At 40.9% G+C, this 21,718-nt stretch overlaps 1 protein-coding gene across 4 annotated transcripts; it reads left to right on the plus strand.

The window, feature by feature from the left end:
• On the plus strand, positions 1 to 21,718 carry kdm5bb (lysine demethylase 5Bb). Of its 4 annotated transcripts, none has more exons than XM_073867774.1 (28): positions 1 to 54; positions 3,645 to 3,722; positions 3,932 to 4,050; positions 4,329 to 4,503; positions 5,060 to 5,116; positions 8,405 to 8,548; positions 8,633 to 8,726; positions 9,287 to 9,405; positions 10,719 to 10,877; positions 11,035 to 11,154; positions 11,253 to 11,411; positions 11,815 to 11,996; positions 12,144 to 12,306; positions 12,552 to 12,671; positions 13,607 to 13,801; positions 13,984 to 14,158; positions 14,243 to 14,374; positions 14,489 to 14,639; positions 15,121 to 15,235; positions 15,346 to 15,716; positions 16,923 to 17,061; positions 17,410 to 17,589; positions 17,803 to 17,958; positions 18,038 to 18,514; positions 18,607 to 18,703; positions 20,015 to 20,187; positions 20,273 to 20,509; positions 20,581 to 21,718. In XM_073867774.1, exons 1-28 carry the CDS (start codon positions 22 to 24, stop codon positions 20,713 to 20,715), a joined length of 4,455 nt encoding a protein of 1,484 aa, XP_073723875.1. In that variant the 5' UTR covers positions 1 to 21; the 3' UTR covers positions 20,716 to 21,718. The 4 variants fall into 4 exon arrangements, with proteins under 4 accessions (XP_073723875.1, XP_073723872.1, XP_073723873.1 ...); XM_073867771.1 differs by lacking the exon at positions 1 to 54 and adding an exon at positions 65 to 378; XM_073867772.1 differs by lacking the exon at positions 1 to 54 and adding an exon at positions 65 to 378 and having other exon boundaries at positions 18,610 to 18,703.

Consider the following 21,718-nt stretch of genomic DNA (forward strand, 5'->3'; position numbering starts at 1 on the left):
CGTGTCTAGATTTTTGAGCGGATGTGGTCTCAGCCTAAGAGCAGTCACGTCACGGTGAGTGTGGATGTGCGTTTGTGTGTGTTGATTGTTCGTGTTGTTCAAGTGTTAGCCGGACTCGGAGAATAACGGACGGACAGACCGTGTTACGGATCTCAGGAAGTTTTGTCTCCGTTTCGCTGAGCGACTCTATTCTGCTCCGCTTCGCTCCGGAACCGGACCTGTGAGATGACCCAGCCGGGCCCGGCCGAGTTTACCCCACCACCGGAGTGCCCGGTGTTCGAGCCCAGTTGGGAGGAATTTGCAGATCCGTTCGCGTTTATTAATAAAATCCGACCCATCGCAGAGAAAACCGGGATCTGCAAGGTTCGACCGCCGCCGGTGAGTGCTGTCCGGATGGTCTAAATCGGACCGGGCCAGATCTGCGGAGTGATTTTGAGTTCGGTTTAAAGGGAAATGTCCCAACATGGCGGCGCAGTGACAGCACTGCCGAACCGCTTTGTGTGTAGCTATAGTTTTGCCATAAGTCAAACTTTCGAACCACTGCCGAGTCAGTTCACGACTAATGGATATTTATGACCCGGAATTCTGACCATGGGCAAAGTAATTGTGCCCAGCATCCGCGAACGTCGGGAATGTATGCCATTATATAGGAACGTGTCTCTGTATGGCGCTGTGTGTGTAGTTTATGGCCTGGTTCGGTTCTTATAGTAAAATAAACGGCAGGTTTACTTGCAGTTTAGTTAGATGTTTAGCGGAGTTTATTGTTGAAACATAAGTTTATTGATATATTCGTATATTTTGAGGTTTAAATATAATTTTTAGGGCTGGTGTAGTGTTTTCAGCATCTTTGTTATTGATGTTAGGTTGACGCTCTCAAGTCCACAATCCATTAATTTATTACAATGTTTATAAGAAATTCACATGCATAAGAGTATAACATCTTTAGATGGAGAAAAAGCATCAAGAGCCAAGAAGATACCTGCCAATGCGGAAATAAACCTTTCCTTTCATTTTCACCTTTACACAACTTTATTTGCAGTTATATTTTTAGCGTCTATTATATTTCCTATGTTAACAAATTATATTAAAGTTAATATAAACTAAATGATGTCATCATTCTATGAAAATACATTTTGAATTTATTCAAATTCATTCTGTGGGCGAAACGTGGTTATGTGCGGATTAATGTAATTTATTGGTTGCAGTCTTCATATCCAGCAGTTTAATATCGTTTACATTTCTAAAATGACCCTGTTCAGACTATCGGGGTCAATCAGAACCTGAAAGGATTACTCATGAACAAGTCTGACCCAGTTTAAAGGGTTTCAGTGCGTCTGATGGCGTCTTTACATTGCGGGTTTATCAGATATTCTAGGCCTATTCTGGATAATCGATTAACTTTGATGTGTAATTGATTGCTTTATTGTATGTTTATGAACATTTGATGACATCATTTTTACATAGTCTTTAAAATATATTATTGTACATAATAATAATATCTATTTGTAAAGAACCTGAACGGTTGTGTTTCTCCTTGCGCAAAAATGACCGCCCTCAAAACTCGCTGGTTCTGGTCCAGGTTTAGTGTTGATGTTTGAATTGGGTTTCTTCTATAAATCCATTAGACTCCCAGCTACGTGACGCGATTCACGCATGAGGTCGCAGAAGAAGAGAAACTGTAATTAACGTACATTAAACAAGCGATGATAAACGAATTACACATCCCCAGTAGCATTATATAACGATCTTTTTGTAGTTGTCACATTATTAATATTCATAAAGCAATATTTGACAGGGACTTTTCAAATCCTTGATGATGTTAAATCTCTCGAAGGCTTAAAGTGATGAAAATGCTTCCATTTGGCCTCTTGCTATCCAACACAAAGAGTCCGCAAACCTATATGCGCCCCGGATCCTGACAGTTTATGAGACAGTTACACAGTGTGAAACTGTTCATAGGCTCGGTTCGACCCATATTCTGGTTACGAACCCAAAGGATGGATGCATTTTTCAGGCCGAGCGCGTCCTCCATGTTGCGAGCTTGGGAGTGAATGAACCATCTGGCCATTTTGTTTCTTTCTCTAACTGTGCTGCCTCAACAGCATTCAAGTGTTATATTATATAGACATAATATACTCAAAAGTCACGTCGTTTTGTGTAACTGAAGTAATATTTAGTTTGTGTATCGTTGTGTTAAATATTGATCTTTTGTGTGTACAGTATGTGCATTAACGGTGATCTCCACCGTCGTCTTTTGGATTTATTGCATATGCTCTATCCGTAGTGTGATGCATTTGACTTTGAATAGCTCATCAAAGTCACCCTTGATTCATCTTTATATGTGGTAGTTTCGAGTCAAGATAAAAAGTATTTGTTAGTTTTTACAGAAGTTATAGATGCTGATTTTATTATGTAACTGCATGATTATTAGACACAATGAACAAAAGCACAGGCTATCTGCAGTAAGGATCAATTGGGGACAAAATTAGTTATTTTCTAGGTTCATTTTTTAGATAAGCTACCAGGTTATTGATCCCTAGGGAAATTCAGGCTTGTTATGTTAGCGGCTGTCTGGTCTTCATAACACACTGGTTATTACATTATGTATATCTGGAGACACAACTGCATGTTTTCTTCATCAAGTCTTTTTTCAGAACAGGGATGTAGTGGTTCTTAAACTTTTTGGCATCCCCCTCCTAGGGTGCATCCCTCAAAAACTAACTTTGAATTTGAATTAAGCAAAACATGTTCAATTATACAATCCTTATTTTTCTGAACAGAATTTATGATAAATTAATGTATTTTAAAAAATGTCATAAATTGGGGCCCCCTGGCATCATCTCACGCCCCTCAACGGGGGCCTGCCCCCCAGTTTGAGAACCGCATAAGCACATGTGACAAAGACAATGAGCTGAACTCAGACAGAAAAGGCTTTGTTAGATTGGCTCACCAAACTGAACAAACCCCCCATTTCCACTGTTTAACACAATCTGATCTAAATGTGTGGGTGAAGATTTGACTTTTACCTTATTTTAAAGCCACAAGGTTAAGTAGACACACTTTCACATGCATCTTTAGACCACAAGGCACCGGAAAAGTTTGTAAACTTGTCTTCATCAGTTCATCTGAATTACATTCGCAAAAGCAGAAAAAATATGAATCCAAATGAAAGTGGATCAAACATGTTTTATATTGTTTCAGTACAAAGTCTCTTAACCAATGCTCAAAGCTTCAATATGAAAGTCTTATCTTAAAAAAGAAACGGTCTCTTTCTGAACAAAAGCACCATGTTGAATGGTGCCTATAGACATATGAGGGACATTGTCTAAATTTGAAAACCTAAAGATGGAAATGGAGGCCTACTTGTTTTGTTGGTTTTAGTATGGTGATCTTCATGGTAATGAGCTGTTGAAGCTCACCTCGAGGATAAACTCTGTGGTTTAGTGAAGTTTGTTTTTCGTGAAACGTTTAACTGGATGAAAGAATTTAGTATGTATTTTACACAACCATTTGCTTAACACAGACCCACAGTGTTGGCTTGAATTTCAAATGCATTTATTCTGCAAAGTGAATGAACTTTAAAAAATAAATAAAGGAAATGTAAATATTGATTATGTATATTTTTACTTTGTGTGTGTGTTTAGGATTGGCAACCTCCGTTTGCATGCGACGTTGACAGACTTCATTTTACTCCTCGAATCCAGCGACTCAACGAGCTAGAGGTAATTTAACACCGGGTTGAGTATGAGTGAGCGTGTGCTTGTGTTGTGCTCAGTGTCTTGCATCTTTGTCAGCAGAATTTTGGCCTTTTGAGATGTCTGATGTTAAATGACATCACTTAATAATTAACACGTTTCATTAACGTTGCTGATTCTTGCTTTCTTTTCTGCTTTCCCAAAATCCCACCTTCTTTCCCACACCTCTACCCCAGGCTCAAACCAGAGTTAAGCTCAACTTTTTGGACCAGATCGCAAAATTTTGGGAGCTACAAGGATGCACGCTTAAAATTCCACACGTGGAGCGGAAAATCCTCGATCTGTATCAGCTCAACAGAGTGAGTTTGTGAAGTGAAAGTATGTTTCAGTATATTAAACTGATAAATATATTTAATCTTGCTAGCTATCGAGATATACCAGTACACATCATACAGCAATCCTATTATTATGAAGATTATGAAACCTATTACTCATTTCTGTGTGTCTAACATAGTAATTCATGTAACCACCGGGTTATTTACGATTAACCAAGAGAAATTCAATTGCTGTTTATTATCTGCATGGCACAGGTGTCATTAAAACTCTAAATGACTCTCTTGTTTCTCAATCTGTCAGACTGGTTGCAGAAGAGGGAGGTTTTGATATTGTTTGTAGAGAGAGAAGATGGACAAAGATCGCCATGACGTTGGGCTTCGCCCCAGGGAAAGCTGTGGGGTCACACCTGCGATCCCATTACGAGCGGGTCTTGTACCCATACAACCTTTTCCAGTCTGGGGCAAATCTGCTGGTGAGTTATATAACAAATAGACATATCACACACACTGCAAGTTTTTTAGGAATAATGCAGGAGTTCACAGCATGGGTATGAATAAGCATGGTTGCTTTTAGGGCGAGGAGTTGGGTTACATTATGCATTATAAAGACAGGGCGGAGGGTTTGATCATTTATGCTGCGTTTATAAAAGAGCTGCTTGGTTGTTAAGTGTTTTAGCTGCTAATCGCTTTGCCTCCTGATGTTACTGCTGTTTGTGCTGCAGCATCTGCTAAATAAAGCTGCAAACGACTTCCTTCGTCTTTAGAGACAGTATGTTGTTATCAGTACTAAGATAATCACTGTAAGCATAACCGAGTGCAAAAAGCTCAACTCTGATTTTCATGTTTTTACATACAAATTCGTCAGTAGGCTTAATGATTTTTAGCATCGTATCTTATCACACAATCGTGGAGCCTAATTTATTTTTCAATGATTGGATGCTTGACATCTCTGTTAGAGATGTCGGTGACCTTTGACACAGCGGTCACTGCAAATTTGTGTATAATGTACAGTACTCTTTTCTACATCAGGCTCCTGAGTTTGCAGCCAAACTGGCAAGTTTTGGGTTGCATCCTGGGCTGAAGGAGGTATGTTTCAACTTTCCCCATTAACTAACCTGAAAATGCAATTTTGGACATGTGATGTCATTATGGGATCTGTGGATATATATTTTGCAACACTTGCCATACTCCTGCAGTAAAAACCATTTGTTTAAATATTCAGGCCAGTTAAAACGTGGTATTCATCACGCTCATTGCTTTACGCTTATTTCTTTGTTATGTTGAATTCTTAAACATTTCCTTTTGCTGCTTCTGCAAATGTGTTATTTTAAACCAGTGTTTTTATGCATTTTATTCCTGTGAAACAAATGGGCAGCAAGCTGGTGTTTTTTGTGACTGACAGCATTTAACCTTTCCCGACCTCCCCAAACGGTCTTGCAGAAAAACTGCCGCTTTCATTCTCCCCTACTACTCTTGTCTTTGTTTTTACTCTCTGATTTCACTTTTGCTGCTGCTGCTGCATCCTCCCCCCCACAGACACACTTCTCCTCCGTGACCTGCTTTCTGTTCACGCTAATCTCTTTACACCTCCAGCTGTTCGGTCTCCTCCCTCTATAGCCTTTCTCTGTGTCTTTGTGCTAATCTGTAATCTGATAGTGGAAGCAGGCATCATCCAGGTTTGAAGGTGCATAACTGGAGTACTGAAGATACACTCACAGATGCTCTGGGATTAACAAGTTATTTACTGATTATGTGTTTGGAAATCTGTGGGGTAGATTTTTTTCTGTAGTGAACACTGAAGTGACCCTAAAGTGACATTTTTCATCTTATATAGACTTAATCTTAACCCAACACTAACCCTAACATCATATTCACACTTAAAGGTGCAGTGTGTAAATTTTAGCGGCATCCAGTGGTGAGGTTGCAACCAACCGCTCAGCCCACTGCCCCCCTCGCTTTTAAAATGCATAGAGAAGATATGGTACCAGCCACTGGAAAAACGTGCAATTGACGGAGACAAGTTAGGGAAAAAAGTTTGTCCGTTAAGGGCTTCTGTAGAAACATGGCAGCACAAAATGGCGACTTCCACGTAAGGGAACCCTCTGTGTATGTAGATAAAAACGTCTCATTCTAAGGTAATAAAAACATAACAGTTCATTATAAAAAAGGTCTTTGTACACCCCTGATAATTTAGTTTTGTATAATATTTTGCATTTCTGTCAAGAGATCCTTCTAAAAATTACACACTGCACCTTTAAATAGATTAGTTAATCTAAACAATTAAAAAATACATTTCCTTAGTGCTCCTTTTCATACAGCAACTACATAATGTCATGCTTTTTTTAGAAAAAACATGAAAATAGTACTAAATACTTGTGTGACATACTCTAAAGGGCGGTTTTGCCGGGTTTAGGTTAATCCAGGACTAGACCTTATTTATATTAGGACATTTAAGAAGTTTACCAAACCTTACTAAAAACACTACAGGGGCCAGTTGCACCAACCGGACGTAAAAAGTTAGGTGTAAGTCCTACGTCAGGCTTAGCGAAAAATATCTACGCCTGTTACACCATCTGAAACTACGACCAGACACAGCTACGCTCAGCATACACGATCTGCGTCCTCGCGTATGCGTTTAACCGTAGTGATATTGAGATGCCATCGCATTAAAGGTGCAGTGTGTAATTTTTAGAAGGATCTCTTGACAGAAATGCTAAATAATATACAAAACTATATTATCAGGGGTGTATAAAGACCTTTTTATAATGAACTGTTATGTTTTTATTACCTTAGAATGAGACGTTTTTATCTACATACACCGAGGGTCCCTTTACGTGGAAGTCGCCATTTTGTGCCGCCATGTTTCTATAGTTGTCTCCGAAGATTACATGTTTTTTGGGTGATGGCTACCGTAGCTTCCCTATGTGTTTCGAGACCGAGGGGTGAGCAGTGGACTAAGCAGTTGCAATTCGTAACCTCACCGCTGGATGCTGCTAAAATTTACACACTGCACCTTTAACTATGGTTAAAAAGTACACTTTCTGCCGCAAGATAATAGATTAAAAATGAGAGCTTTCCTTCCTCACGTTTTAATTGAACGAAAGCCTTTACCGTTTGCACAAAAGGTAATCATTTGCACGTTTATTTCAATAGCTCTGGTTATTAAACTAACAGAAAGCTTTTAAAAAGATCTCTACTGTGTCTTTGTAAATACTTAAGCCCAATTTATATTCGTATGCTGTAGGTTATCCGTAGCCTGTGCGTAGCTCTGCGTAGCCTGACGTGCACCTTGCAAAATTTTTAACAGCGCGTCGGTTCTATGCGGACCGCAAGCACTGTGATTGGTCCACCAGAACCCCTCTGGTCAGGTAAAAAAACCTGTAATATAGGTATTTCCGTTTGCGACGGTGAAAACATAGATGGGCCAAGTTGAGAAGTGATTTAACTCAAACTGCAACAAAAGTCGCTGTTTATTTACTTCCATCATTGCTGGTCTTCGCAAACTTGCCAAGCTTCTTCATTGACGGTCGCGCTGCTAATGTGGTTACAGGCGTGGATACTGCCTACCAGTGGTCTGCGCGTGTGTTTGCATATCGACTCGGACGATGACGCAAAACTATAAAAGAAAACTGACGCTGTAGGACCAACACACAACTATAACGAGCTCTTTATGTATTTTATTATATCATTTATTGGTGCGGTCTCTGCCATGCATGAAACACACTGGTCGCGTAGGCTATCCTGTGCATTAGATGTGCCAATGTCTCATCACATTTCATTATTTCTATTTTTGCAATAGAAAAAAGTCAATACTTTATACTTACGCCTACCCTTGACTAGACATAAGTTTTAGGCCCAGACGTGCGCTACGCCTAGAAGGTGCTACAGGCGTAAAATCTACGTCAGACGTAAAGCACATTTTATGTCCAGACTAGTCTTACGACCGGGTTTATGCCCAGCTGGCGCAACCGGCCTCAATTGTGCATCTTGAGACAAAACAATGTCACTGATATATGTTAAAATTTGTCGGTACAAGATGTTATTAAATTAAAGCAGCTAAAACATGCATTTAATACTTGGACTAAGATAAGCCTTGTCTGGGAAACCGCCCCTTAGTCACCTAAAGCCATAAGGTAGTGTGAGGAACAGATCAAAATTTAAAGTAACTTTTAGCAAATATAAAAAAGCTCACCTAGCCTACGTTTAATAATAAAAGGGCACATTTTGAAAGAAACATGAAGGGTAATTCAATGACAGAATTTTCATTTTTGTGTGAACGATTTTTTTATTAACATGAGAATCATCTGTGCAATATCTCAATATCTTTGTAAGTTAACTGGATGTTAAAATGTTATGCTTTGTGTTTTCCTTCAGTGTGTGCAGAAACCATCACTGGATGATGTGGATAGCAAAGATAAAGAGTACAAACCTCATGACTTGCTACAGAGGCAAAACGTTCACATGCCACCCAACGACACAAGCGCACCTGCTAGAAGAGCTAAGAGGATGAAAACAGAGGTGAATGTTCAGAAACACACTTAAATGAAGCTCCTATACTTTACATTCTCTGTTTGTGCTCATGTATTTAATTTGTTTCTTTAGTCTCCTTCTGTTAAGCAAGAGGGAGGTGAGGAGTGTGACAACAGACCCAACCTTAGGAGGAGGATGGGTTCCTTTGTTGCCAAACCTGAACCGGGTAGGCAGCTTCTTTAACATCACATGGCTCCAAAGTACAGTAGCCAAAAAGGGTGCGCTCACCTAATCAAACTGCGCCCACGCACGTTTGAACCCCAAAGCCTGGTTCAATTGACCAGTGTGATCTCTCTGTACACTGCCTTCATAAAAACCTTCTGATGGGCACAGCAGGGTTACATGAATGTCTGAGCTGTACATGCGACAGATCAACTAAGCAATATGATAAGCATGTGAGAGGGCTGTGTGCCATCGCACACCAAATGACTCTAAATAAAAAACAGACTTAACATTATGATGGGTTCTAGTGTTAAGAGAACTCTTTACTTCCTGTTTTCTTCAAATCAATGGCATCCTAAGGATGAAAGTGTGCCCAGGCTGGGATCGGTCAAATTACAGTCTGAGTGCGTGCTTCTGGGGCAGTAGTGAGGGGGGACAATTGCGCTCGGGCACAGTTTGGTTGGGTATGATGTGAGTGCGCCAAACAAAGCATGTGATTCAAAAAAGTTTGTTAATCAAATTAGTATTTTTATTGTAACTTATGTGTTTCTGTTTGTGTTTTAGAAAGGGAGATCCCGATACAAGTGAAGCAGGAACCAGTAGAGATAAAAGAGATCATTCCTGAACCAGATAAAACCAAATCACGCTTCAAGAAAAACAACCCACCTCCTCCAGTCAGCGTAGTGAGTTTGTCTCTTTTACTTACCCATATTCAAATTATGCTAAGTTTTCCTGTCACATGTAAATCAGATGTCACCAGAGCTCTGGGGACAAACCGAATCTGTAGATCATATTGGGGCGGTTTCATGGACAGGGTTCAGGTTAATCCAGGACTAGGCCTTTATTAATATTAGGTAATTTAAGAAGTCTTTACAAACATACCCTACAAAAAACACTACAGGCGTGCATCTTAAGACAAAACAATGTCAACGATATAAGTTAAAATTAAACAAGCGCTCAAACATGCATTTTAGTCTGGGACTAGGATAAGCCCTGTCTGGGAAACCGCCCCATTGAGTTGTGATGACTTTATATCGAAAAGTGTCTTTGATTTTGTACTAGGTTGATACTAAAATAAATACGTAAATAAATACTATTTTTCTACTGTACCCCTTACATTTATACATGTTGGTAACGAGAATCTAAAAAAAAGAAGGGTCTTAAATTGGATTTTTGTTGCAATATCAGGAAGAATTCAATTTAAATGCAGCCTAATGCTGCGTTTACACCAACCGCGTTTTAAGGCGTCAAAATCGTGTCTACCGCGCCTAGTTTGCTGCTTGAACAGCTTGAATGCATTCGCGCGTTTAGAGCGAAGTAAACACGCGGAAAAAGCAAGCATTTGACGCGCGTCAGAGGCAAACTCTGCTTCTTGTGGGAGGGGCAAGTGCTATGTGGTTGTCTGTTTGCAAGTTGACTGATGTTCACTGACACTCTTCCAAGCGAGGTCCTTTTTTTTCCTGTCTCCTCTATAGAAATAAGAGCTTGTGTCGTATAGCTCTGGGTGACTGCTTACGGACAATATCAAGCGTTGGTTGAATGAGTGACTCCGGGCAGGGCTGCCACCACAGCAGCAAGCAGGCTCCTGATTGGTTAACGCGGCGCGAAATTCCGCCAAAGTTAAAATATTTAAACTCGGCCGTCAGCCGCAAATTCGCGTGAACCGCAAAATGCACAAAAAGCACCATTCGCGTGTACCGCATACAATGGCCAATTCGCGCCTTTCGCGTGAACTAGACGCGCGAATGAGGTGGAAATGCGTATTCCGCGCCAAACGCCTCATCCGCGCAGTGGGACCTCAAGACGCGCGTCAACGCGTCTTTGCATTGACTTAACATTGAAATCAATCGCACTTCACGCCTCTATCACGGTTGGTGTAAACGGAGCATAACTGACCTGCTGCCATCATTAATAAATAAAAACAAAGTAATTTCTAAATATATGGAGTAAAGTGGCTTGCACAATATTTTAATACTGTCTTTCTCTCTCTTTCCAGGTGGACCTATATGTGTGTTTGGTGTGTGGAAAGGGGAATGATGAAGATAGGTTATTGCTATGTGATGGTTGTGATGACAGCTACCACACCTTCTGCTTAATCCCGCCCCTCACCGATGTTCCTAAAGGTGATTGGAGATGCCCTAAATGTTTGGCTCAGGTGAGTGGATCAAATCGGGAGAAATGAAACAATGATAGTGTTTGTTCACTATTTAGGTAGCAAAATTAAAAACTATTAAAAAAATCACCACTAAACAGTTTTTGTGCCAAGCAAAGCTTTAATTCAGATGATTGCATCATTATTTGTGTTTCTCCAGGAGTGCAGTAAACCTCAGGAGGCATTTGGGTTCGAGCAAGCACACAGGGACTATTCTCTAAAAGCGTTTGGGGAAATGGCTGACTCCTTCAAGTCAGACTATTTCAACATGCCTGTTCATGTATGTACAAACCCCTTTGAGACTCACGCATGAAAAATTTACAAATCAAAAATTACATTTTAGAGGCTTATTTCGGTGCTAATTTTGGCATGTTTCAGATGGTACCCACCGAGCTGGTTGAAAAAGAGTTTTGGCGATTGGTCGGCACCATTGAAGAGGATGTGACGGTGGAATATGGCGCTGACATTGCCTCGAAAGAATTCGGAAGTGGTTTTCCAATCAAGGGTGGAAAGTTTAAGGTTGCACCGCATGATGAGGTACTAATGGAATATTAGGAATTTTGATATGCTATATCCAACATTTATTCACTATACAGTTAAAGGGATAGTTCACCCAAAAATGAAAATTCTGTCATTATTTTTTTCAAACCAATAAACCATATTCACTTCCACAGTAGGAAAAAAGAATACTATGGAAGTGAATAGGGCTCATGAACGGTTTGGTTACAAACATTCCTCAAAATATCTTCTACATATTTATTAAAAAACGTATACAGGTTTGTAACAACATGAGGGTGAGTAAATAATAAAAGAATTTTCATTTTTGGGTGAACTATCCCTTTCTTTTTACGTACATATTTTTTGCATTTGACAAGTTTATAGGGCTGCAATTGGTTGTCTCATCACTAGCCTAATTATTCTGTCATGTGATTTGTTGTAGAAATACCTTAAATGTGGGTGGAACCTGAATAACATGGCCATGATGACACCATCAGTGCTGACCCACGTCACCGCAGATATCTGTGGTATGACCCTGCCATGGCTCTATGTGGGCATGTGCTTCTCCTCTTTCTGCTGGCACATCGAGGACCACTGGAGCTATTCCATCAACTACCTGCATTGGTAATGAGCAACACTCGGGAATGCTTAACAAAAAATAATATTATATTGCAGTTAAAGGTGTTAATATTTGTTATAATATATGTTTGTGAGTAATATTTAAATGGCATCACGCTGGAGAGACCTTCATTATGCGTTTGTATGTTTTAGGGGTGAACCTAAGACCTGGTATGGTGCTCCTGGTTTTGCTGCTGAGCAGTTGGAAGAAGTGATGAAGAAACTTGCCCCAGAACTGTTTGAATCTCAGCCAGACCTCCTACACCAGCTTGTTACAATCATGAACCCTAATACACTCATGGCCCACGGGGTCCCAGTAAGTAACATTATGAGCCCACACACGCTAAATGTTTTGAATTTTATTTTCTTATCGTTCCATTTTGATGTATTTACTTTAATCTGATTTATTTAACTTCTTTTGCATGTATGTATGTGAAGGTTAAATGTCTTCTGTGCAATATTTTGTAAACGCAATAAAGAATAATTTTCGACTTACACACACACATACTCATCATCACGAAGTCTGTGCTCATATCAACTAAATTGTTAATTTGCTTTTAGATTTACAGAACCAATCAGTGTGCGGGAGAGTTTGTCATCACTTTCCCAAGATCCTATCACAGCGGCTTCAACCAGGGCTTTAACTTTGCAGAAGCTGTGAACTTTTGCACAGTGGACTGGGTGAGCTGTTTTGGGATCAGCCTGCAATCTGTTGTCATACATTAAATTTTTTAGATTGAAGGGATAGTTCGGACAAAGATGATATTAAACCCAAGATTTACTCACCGCGAAGCCGTCCGAGATGCACATGTCCATCATTTTTCAGACAAACACATTTTCAGTTATTTTAGAAAATGTCTTATATCTTCCAGCTGTTAAACATCCTTCAAGTCCAAAAATTGTGCATATATCCTTCTCCAAAGAAATCCAAACGGCTCCAGGATGATAAACAAAGGTCTTCTGAGGGTAATCCGTGCGGTGTTGTTGTGGAGGTGTCCATGTTTGGAACTTTGTAAGCGAGAATGGCTGCCTTCCGGTAGCGCTGCCATCTTGGACTCCTCTGTATTCAGGAGAGAGTATTAGCGTAGGGTACGCACTTGTCTTAGTGACGTATGACAAATTCGGAGGGCGGAGGCACAGAGCAGCAGCAAAGAAACCTCCGTAAACTGCGTACGCTCGTATCTTGAATGCGGACGCGACCAAGATGGCAGCATTACCGGAAGCTGGTTGTTTTCGTTTATGGAGTTTTGAATGTGGAAATTTCTACAACAAAAACTGCGCAGATTGCCCTCAGAAGGCCTTTGTTTGTCATTGCGGATCCGTTTGGATTTATTTTGTGAAGGATGGATGCGCATTTTTTGGACTTGAAGGTCGTGGACCACATAACTTCACATTTGATTAACTGAAAGATCTAAAACATTTTCTAAAATAACTGAAAATGTGTTCGTCTGAAATATGATGGACATATGCATCTCGGACAGCTTCGGAGTGAGTAAATCATGGGTTTAATATAATTTTTGGCCGAACAATTCCTTTAAATGTGTTCGTTTACATGAACATTTTCATATTATTGTTTGACGAAATTTTTAACGTTATTTTTGCTGTGTTATACGCAGATGACGCTGGGCCGTCAGTGTGTGGATCACTACCGTCTGCTGAATCGATACTGTGTGTTCTCTCATGATGAGATGGTGTGTAATATGGCCATGAAGGCCGGCAGCTTGGACGTGGTTCTGGCATCAGCTGTGCAGAAGGACATGCACCTCATGATCAAAGAGGAGAGAGAGCTGCGTGACAAAGTCCGAAAGCTGGTGAGTTCGTATGACGCATGCATACATGATCAGTGACAGCTTTAAAAAATCAGAAAAAATCTCAGATTTTTTAAAGATAAAAATATATTAATACAAACATGCCATATGTTGTGTTCTCCCTTCAGAACTATAATTAATTAAAATCCATCTCTCTCTCTCTCTCTCTCTCTGTCTTTCTCCAGGGCGTGGCCCACTGTCAGTTGTTTCAGTATGACTTGCTGGCAGATGATGAGAGACAGTGCATGAAGTGCCGCACCACCTGTTACCTGTCAGCTCTCACCTGCCCCTGCCGACCAGGAGTCCAGGTGTGTCTGCACCATGCCCATGATCTCTGCTCCTGCCCAATCTCCAACTACACACTCAAGTGAGTCCTTACGTTTGCGTTTTTACTCTTTGAGTCACCATATAGAAGTGAAAATTTACTCAAGTGTAATACTCAACCACTCAATTACCGTTTTACACTGGACGACCTCTACCCCATGATGAATGCTGTGAGGCAGAGGGCAGAGTCTTATGACGAGTGGGCATCAAGAGCGACAGAGATCATGGAGGCCAAACTAGACAAGAAACGCAGTACGTTTCCTTTTGAACACATACAGACATGTTAGCTAAGGAATACTTCCTCACTCCAGTTTTGGTATAGGACCTACTTATGTTTCCTCACTGGTCCCATTCTCACCTTTTTAGATGTCACAGTGTTTCGTGCCCTTCTGGAGGAGTCAGATGAGAACTCATTTCCAGAGAACGACTTGTTACGTCAGCTCAGGCTGGTCACACAAGATGCTGAGAAATGTTCATCTGTTGCCCAGCAACTGCTAAATGGCAAGAGGCAGACTAGGTAAAGATACAAACACTATTACTTGCTGCTACAATGATGCACATTAGGGATGCATAACGATTAATCTATAGCAGAATACAAGTACTTGTTTACATCATATGTGTGTGTTAACTGTGTATAATAAATATGTATATAAATATGCACACATGCATGTATAATTTTAAGAAAAAAATATATATATTAAGTATTTATATTTATATATTATATAAATTATACATAAATATACAATTGTATATACACATGTAAAACTTTCTTAAATATACATAAAGGACATAAGTTATTTATACAAAGTTCACACACACACACATATATGATGTAAACAAAAACTTTTATTCTGCTATAGATTAATCGCGATTAATCATTATGCATCCCTAATGCACATCCTCATAAGTCACAGTTATGCATGTATAAACAAAAACACACAATGTGCTGGGCTAATAATAGTTTTGATTGGTTGAAACACATGTAAATTTGTCTGCAGGTACCGCACCGGTGGAGGAAAATCTCCTAATCAGCTCACCGTAGAGGAACTGAGGTCGTTTGTCCGCCAGCTTTATAATCTTCCCTGCAGCTTGACGCAGGCACCGCTTTTGAAGGTGGCTGATACACACACAATCATACAAGATGCGGCACACTTTTACCAAAGATTCATGAGGATCATTAGGCTGATCTAGCTCATCTAATGAAGCCATTAACTTTTTCTCAGGAGCTGCTAAACAGCATTGAGGATTTCCAGCAGCACAGCGAGAAGCTTCTGTCTGATGAAGTAAGCGCAGATGCCGTCAGCGAGATCGAGTCGTTGCTGGAGGAGGGCTCTCAGTTTGACGTGCTACTTCCAGAGCTGCCATTGCTACGGGAGCGTTTGGAACAGGCGCGCTGGTTGGCCGGGGTTCGGCAGGCGGAAGATCTGGTGACGAACCCGTGCGGCCTCTCTCTGGACAACATGCGTCGACTGATCGACAGAGGGGTCGGACTGACGCCACATGAGTCCATTGAACGTACGATGGCTCGCCTGCAGGAACTGCTTACGATCTCAGAGGAGCTGGAGGAGAAAGCGGAAGTGCTGCTCAAAGCCAGGTGGGGGCAGCACTGAGTGTGCTGATACACATGCAGCCATGCCAATGTCACATGTTCATATTCTTACAAGAGGAGAAATTCAAACTTGAAGTACCAACTAAATGCAAAGCGTGTATTTACCGAGAGCATGTAGTGTGTTAAAGGAAAACACCAGCGTTTTTCAATATTTTACTATGTTCTTACATCAACTTAGACTAATTAATACATACCTATCTTTTTTCAATGCGTGCACTTAATCTTTGTACAGTGCGTCGTGAATGTGTTAGCATTTAGCTTAGCCCCATTCATTCCTTAGGATCCAAACAGGGATGAATTTAGAGGCCACCAAACACTTCCATGTTTTCCCTATTTAAAGACTGTTACATGAGTAAGTATGGTGGCACAAAAAAAACATGAAATAGGAAAAACATGGAAATGTTTGGTGGCTTCTATATTCATGTTGAGCACCTGCAGGGGGCAGCACAAGATTGTTTGTATAATGCCCTATTTTTGTATTCGTATCAAGGCAGACATTTCACAAGACTTTTTTAAGATGTCAAATAAATCTTTGGTGTCCCCAGAGTATGTATGTAAAGTTTTAGATCAAAATACCATATAGATAATTTATTATCACATGTTAAAGGTGGGGTGTGTGATTTTTGAAAAACACTTTGGAAAAGGGAGTCAGGCCGAGTACCAAAACACACTTGTAGCCAATCAGCAGTAAGAGGCGTGCCTACTAATCGACATTGTTGCCTGGGTTGCGTATGTGTGGGGCGGGTCTATCAAAAGAAGGTCCAGATTCTATTGAGGTAGGGGCGTGTTTGTTTAGGTGATTTCAAATATCAACATTGGCTTTCAGAGATCACGCACCCCGCCTTTAAAATTGCCATTTTGTAGGTGTGAGCAAAATGTGTGGTTTTTGGGTGTGTCCTTTTTAAATGCAAATGAGCTGATCTCTGTACTAAATGGCAGTGCCGTGGTCGGATAGTGCAGATTAAGGGCCGGTATTATCCCCTTCTGACATCACAAGGGGAGCCACATTTTAATTATCTATTTTTCACATGCTTGCAGAGAATGGTATACAAAAAAGTTACTGGGTTGATCTTTTTCATGTTTTCTAGGTTGATAAAAGCACTGGGGACCCAAGTATAGCACTTAAACATGGAAAAAGTCATATTTTCATGATATTTCTCCTTTAACGAGGTTGTTTTATCTTTTTTCAAGGCCTCCAGAGAGTTTAGAGATGCTCTGTTCACAGCTGACTCAGATGGAGGGGGTCCCCGCATACCTGCCAAACTGCCTCCTACTGCAGGATACAGTCAACAGGGCTAAAGAATGGCTCCAGGAAGCTGAAAATTTACAGGTAGAGAACTATACTTCACATTAAAGGAAGTATGCATACGGCATGCATGACCCAGTCTGTGAAAATCCAGCTAAAGTCGTTTTTTAATGATTTACTGTTTTCTACATATAGTAAAAATCATCCTACATAATGTAAAGTACATCATCTGAAAAATAACCTTGATATTTTTAAAAGACTGAAATCAATGAGTGAAATCAATCTTTGATGCTCTTACTGCAATCTCAAAGTTAGATTGAGACTTTAGCCTGGATTTCACAGACATGATCACATATTTGACACTCCTGTGCCGGTTCCTAACAGGAACAAAAAATTGTCAGTTCACATGATTGTTTGTGTTTGTGCTGGCAGGTGGGAGGTCAGATTCCGGTTCTTAGCACACTGTCTGATATGGTTTTGAGAGCTCATGCCATCCCAGTACTACTGGAGCCTCTGGAGAAACTGGAGACTCTGGTCTCAGAGGTGCACAGCTGGAAGGAGTCAGCAGCCAAAACCTTCCTCGTCAAAAACTCCCCCTTCACTTTACTTGAGGTCCGACTAGATAAATTATCATTTTTCCAACACACAAAGAATCATTTTGTCAATATTTATGCACCATCATGTTCATCCAAACCTGTATGTTTATTTTCATAGTAGTTTAGTTTTTTAAAAGTTCTGATCACATTTGCTCTTTATTAATTTTAAAGAGTTTCCATAGGCTACCACTGTTTTCGTTAAATCCATGTTTCTGGGTCACCTGTGCAGGTTTTGTGTCCCCGATGGGAAGTGAGCAGCTCTGTGAAGAAGAAGAGGAAGGTGAAGGGTGACTGCACATCTTCAGGGAAGAAGAAGCTTGTGAAGCTGGACAGCATGAGTGATGTGGAGAGAGCACTTATAGACAGCAAAGACTCCGCCTCTGCTGTAAGTGTGCAATATATTGTACATGACACTCACAGACCCACAAAATACTTATTTTCATTCTTTTTTTCCTTTCTTTCAGATGTTTACTCTGGCTGAAGTCCGTTTAAAGGAGCTGGAGTCACTTTGCGCTCTTCGTGCATCTAACGAATCAAAGCTCCTACCTACTGCGGACTGCGCTTCTCTCAAAGTGTGTGTGTGTCAGCAGCCGGCCATGGGTGCGATGCTACAGTGCGAGCTGTGCCGAGACGCGTTCCACAGCGTGTGCGTGCGCGAGCCAACCGAACCCCGCGGCACAGAAGCGTGGCTGTGTCCGTTATGTCTGCGGTCGACGAGGCCCCCCCTGGACAAGATCACGTCCCTTTTGTCATCCCTGCAGCGAATCCGTGTCCGTCTCCCAGAGGGTGACGCGCTACGTTACATGATCGAACGAGCCGTTAGCTGGCAGCGACGAGCGCGAGAGGTCATCAATTCTTATAACCTCTCGCTGACCTCTCAGGAGCGCAGAGGGTCCTCACCTACACACAGTTTACATCGGACCACTGGGCACAGTAGGAAGGTCAGATATTATATCACTTAAAATGCTGTTAGTGATTTCTGTTTATTTGGAATGGGTGAATACTCATCAATAAACCGTCATTGTTGTTGTAGCAGCCGAGTGGATCTCCATCCCGGTGTCAGGACTGGAACGTTTCCGAACAGGACCAGGCTGTGTTTTATACAGAGCAACGCTGTATACCACTGCAAGGTCTGTTTTATTCTCACATACACCGAGACCACTGTAATATTCCCACAATCTCGCTGTGTAGAGTATAAGACAAGGGGGCAGACATAGCCTAGTGCAGTGTTCTTCATTTAATTTGTGGCTCCCATGGCAGTAAATAATACAGTGATATGATCATGCAGGCATGCGCTTTTTCTGTCTTTTCTGCTCCGGACGCCAACTTTGTTAGAAAACCATACCTATTAGATCAAGATGCACGTCGAGAAGCGTGTTCAATCGCATGCAGCGCTTGCACAAAGCGATTGTCATATGACATCAAAGTACCGTGAGATCAGACTGCTTGTTATGCTTTCGAATTCCTCTCGCAGCAGTAATGTCACTCGCCAACCGTTCTGTGTAGTGCCGCATGAAATTACGAGAAAGGTGGCCCCCTGGTGGTTTGGGGGGCACTGCATATTATAAGAATGCTTAGCATTAAAATCCTGTTTTTGTCATTAAGGGAAATATAATACTAATTTGACTCGTAAATGATAAAAAATTGTATTGCATCAGATTGACAGATTGATAAGCAGACATGCTATTTATGACTGGATGTAACTTTTGATACTTTGCGGTAAAGGCGGCCTCCTATTAAGCCTTACCTATCAGTGTGGCTCTCATGAAAAAAATAGTGAAGAGCACTGGCCTAGTGGTTAAAGAGTCAGGCTTGTAATCCGAGAGTTGCTGGTTTGAGTATCATGGCTGGCAGGTTGCGACTGTGATGCCCTTAACTCCAATTGCTCACCAGACATTGCAGTGATAGATTCCCACTGCTCTGGATGTGTGTTTGTTCATGACTTTGTGTGTGTTTACTATGCACTGAATGGGTTAAATGTTGACGTCACATAGGTTACCATACATTGGCAAATACATCACTTTCACTTTAAAATATAAGACCACCAGCTCGTAGCAAAATTGTTGCTGCGTTGTGTTTGCTTGTTTTCTGGGTTTGCGAGAGGTCCCGGGTTCATATCCCGGACGAGCCCCCAATTTTGTTATGACCCCAGTAATGTAAAAGGGGTATAACAGATGATATGATGGATATTAACTGGTGTGTGTGTATGTGTACAGGCAGTCAAAGACAACGACAACAAATAAATGAAAAACTGTGGTGGTGCGGAAAGTGAACAGGAGAAAGTATATACATTTACAATGTTTACAAGAACAAAAAACAAAGACACAAGGGGGAAAGTGGACAAAGACGGTGCCAAACTAAAGAAATGAACAAAATAAAAATAGTACTATAATGTTCAATCTGCTCAACATTCTAAAATCATATGTGTCTCTGTGTTCCAGGTCTCAGCGCTGAGGTAGAGGAGCTAATGGTGGAGGGTTTGCTTCTACAGGTTACTCTTCCCGAAACCCAACAACTCTACAGACTTTTGCTATCCGGCCCCCCGACCACAAACACTCCCCACACAGAACGCACACCCTACCTCACTCCGAAACACTCCTCACCGCAAAGAGAGGTAACTTGCTTAGTTTTCAAACTCATTTAAAGCTTATTTTTAAGAATATAATATAAATCCATTCCTTTTCTCTCTCTCCTTAAAGAGAGATGCCATCACTTCAGCAGAGAAGAAAGCCAAGCGACGGATGAACAGAGAGGAGACGGAGATCAGTGACAGAGGGATGAAGCTAAAAAGCAAGAAGCAGCGTATGGGCTCAGAAAAGAGAAGAGAGAGGAAGGCAGCGTCGGTCTCAGCGTCGGATGTTTCTCAATCAGAAGACTCGGGAGAAGATATGACGCTGTGTCCAGCAGAAAACTGTCTTCAGCCAGAAGGAGAAGAGGTGAGTGAATCTACTGAATGTGTGAATGTGTGAGATTGAATGTGTTTTTAATGATTCTCTCTCCGCTGCAGGTGAACTGGGTGCAGTGTGACTGCTGTAATCGCTGGTTTCATATGATATGTGTTGGGGTATCGGCAGAACTCGCAGCTGAGGAAGATTACATGTGTGTGACGTGCAGCACAACAAACACGGGTCGGCGGAAGTGAATCAACTCGATACCCTACACCCTTCCTCCATCTCTTGTCCTGGCTGTATAACTGACCCTATTCCCTAACCCATGACCTCCGACCTTTGTAACAACGGTGCTATTTTACTTATTTTGTTGTTCTGAATGATATTTGGTCACTTTTTGTATTTTTACAGCTGTTTCCTTCTGTCGAACTGTTTGTGATTGTCTAAAATAATGATAAATATGCTAAATATGCTGAATGAATATAGCGGTGCATGGGTTTGTGTTTGTGTTGTTTTCTGGTGTGGAGGAGAGACACCCTCGCTAAACCAGATGAGGGTCGTCTCTTCTGCATGCGCAGCCAGAAACGCAAGACAAACAAACAGTTTTCACCAAATACAATAAATAAATAATAAATACAGAGAAATTATTTTTTGGAAACCTGCCGTTTCAGTACACAGGGATATGGGAATCTCACCGTTGTGCGTTTTTTCTTTTTCTTTGTAGATTAGTTTTATTTATCTGAGCAATAATGTTGTTTGTAAGTTACAGGAGGTTTTGATGGTTTTGGTTGTGTTGGTGCTTTTAGAGACTGTGGGTGGATATCCAGGATGTGACGGACACAGAAATGTCAGATTTGTAGCAGAGAAATGAGTTTAATGAACTGCCAGAAAACTTGCTCATGCCGTTTTGATGGGTGTGGGGGGGGACGGGTGTCTGATGTGGGGTTTAACCATGTTGTTAAAAAAGTCCCAATTTATAGTGTGGAATAAATCTCTTTGTTCTAATATCAAAAAGTCTACTCTGGTTTTGATTCAGTGATCCTTGTTGAAATGACCTGCTTGGTGCCCTTTTTTTATCAGTCACAGTCTTTGTGACATCATTCCCCTCTTCCCCAATCATCACAACTCTTTTAGGCTTTAATTTATAGGAAATAAGACATTGGTTAACAGTTAAATATCCACCCTTACTGAAAAAAGCTTGTAAAAAAGTATAAATATTCTGTACTTTATGTATAAGAAATAAACCTGGCAGCACAG

Source organism: Misgurnus anguillicaudatus, chromosome 5 (genome assembly GCF_027580225.2).
Source record: "Misgurnus anguillicaudatus chromosome 5, ASM2758022v2, whole genome shotgun sequence".
NCBI classification, from domain to species: Eukaryota; Metazoa; Chordata; class Actinopteri; order Cypriniformes; family Cobitidae; genus Misgurnus; species Misgurnus anguillicaudatus.

Bases quoted from the DNA above. Each gene is read 5' to 3' on its own strand.
- kdm5bb (XM_073867771.1), top strand. From the start codon at position 226: ATGACCCAGCCGGGCCCGGCCGAGTTTACCCCACCACCGGAGTGCCCG. The intron at 8,549-8,632 runs GTGAATGTTCAG...TTGTTTCTTTAG, and splicing joins CTAAGAGGATGAAAACAGAG to TCTCCTTCTGTTAAGCAAGA. The intron at 8,727-9,286 runs GTAGGCAGCTTC...TTTGTGTTTTAG, and splicing joins TGTTGCCAAACCTGAACCGG to AAAGGGAGATCCCGATACAA.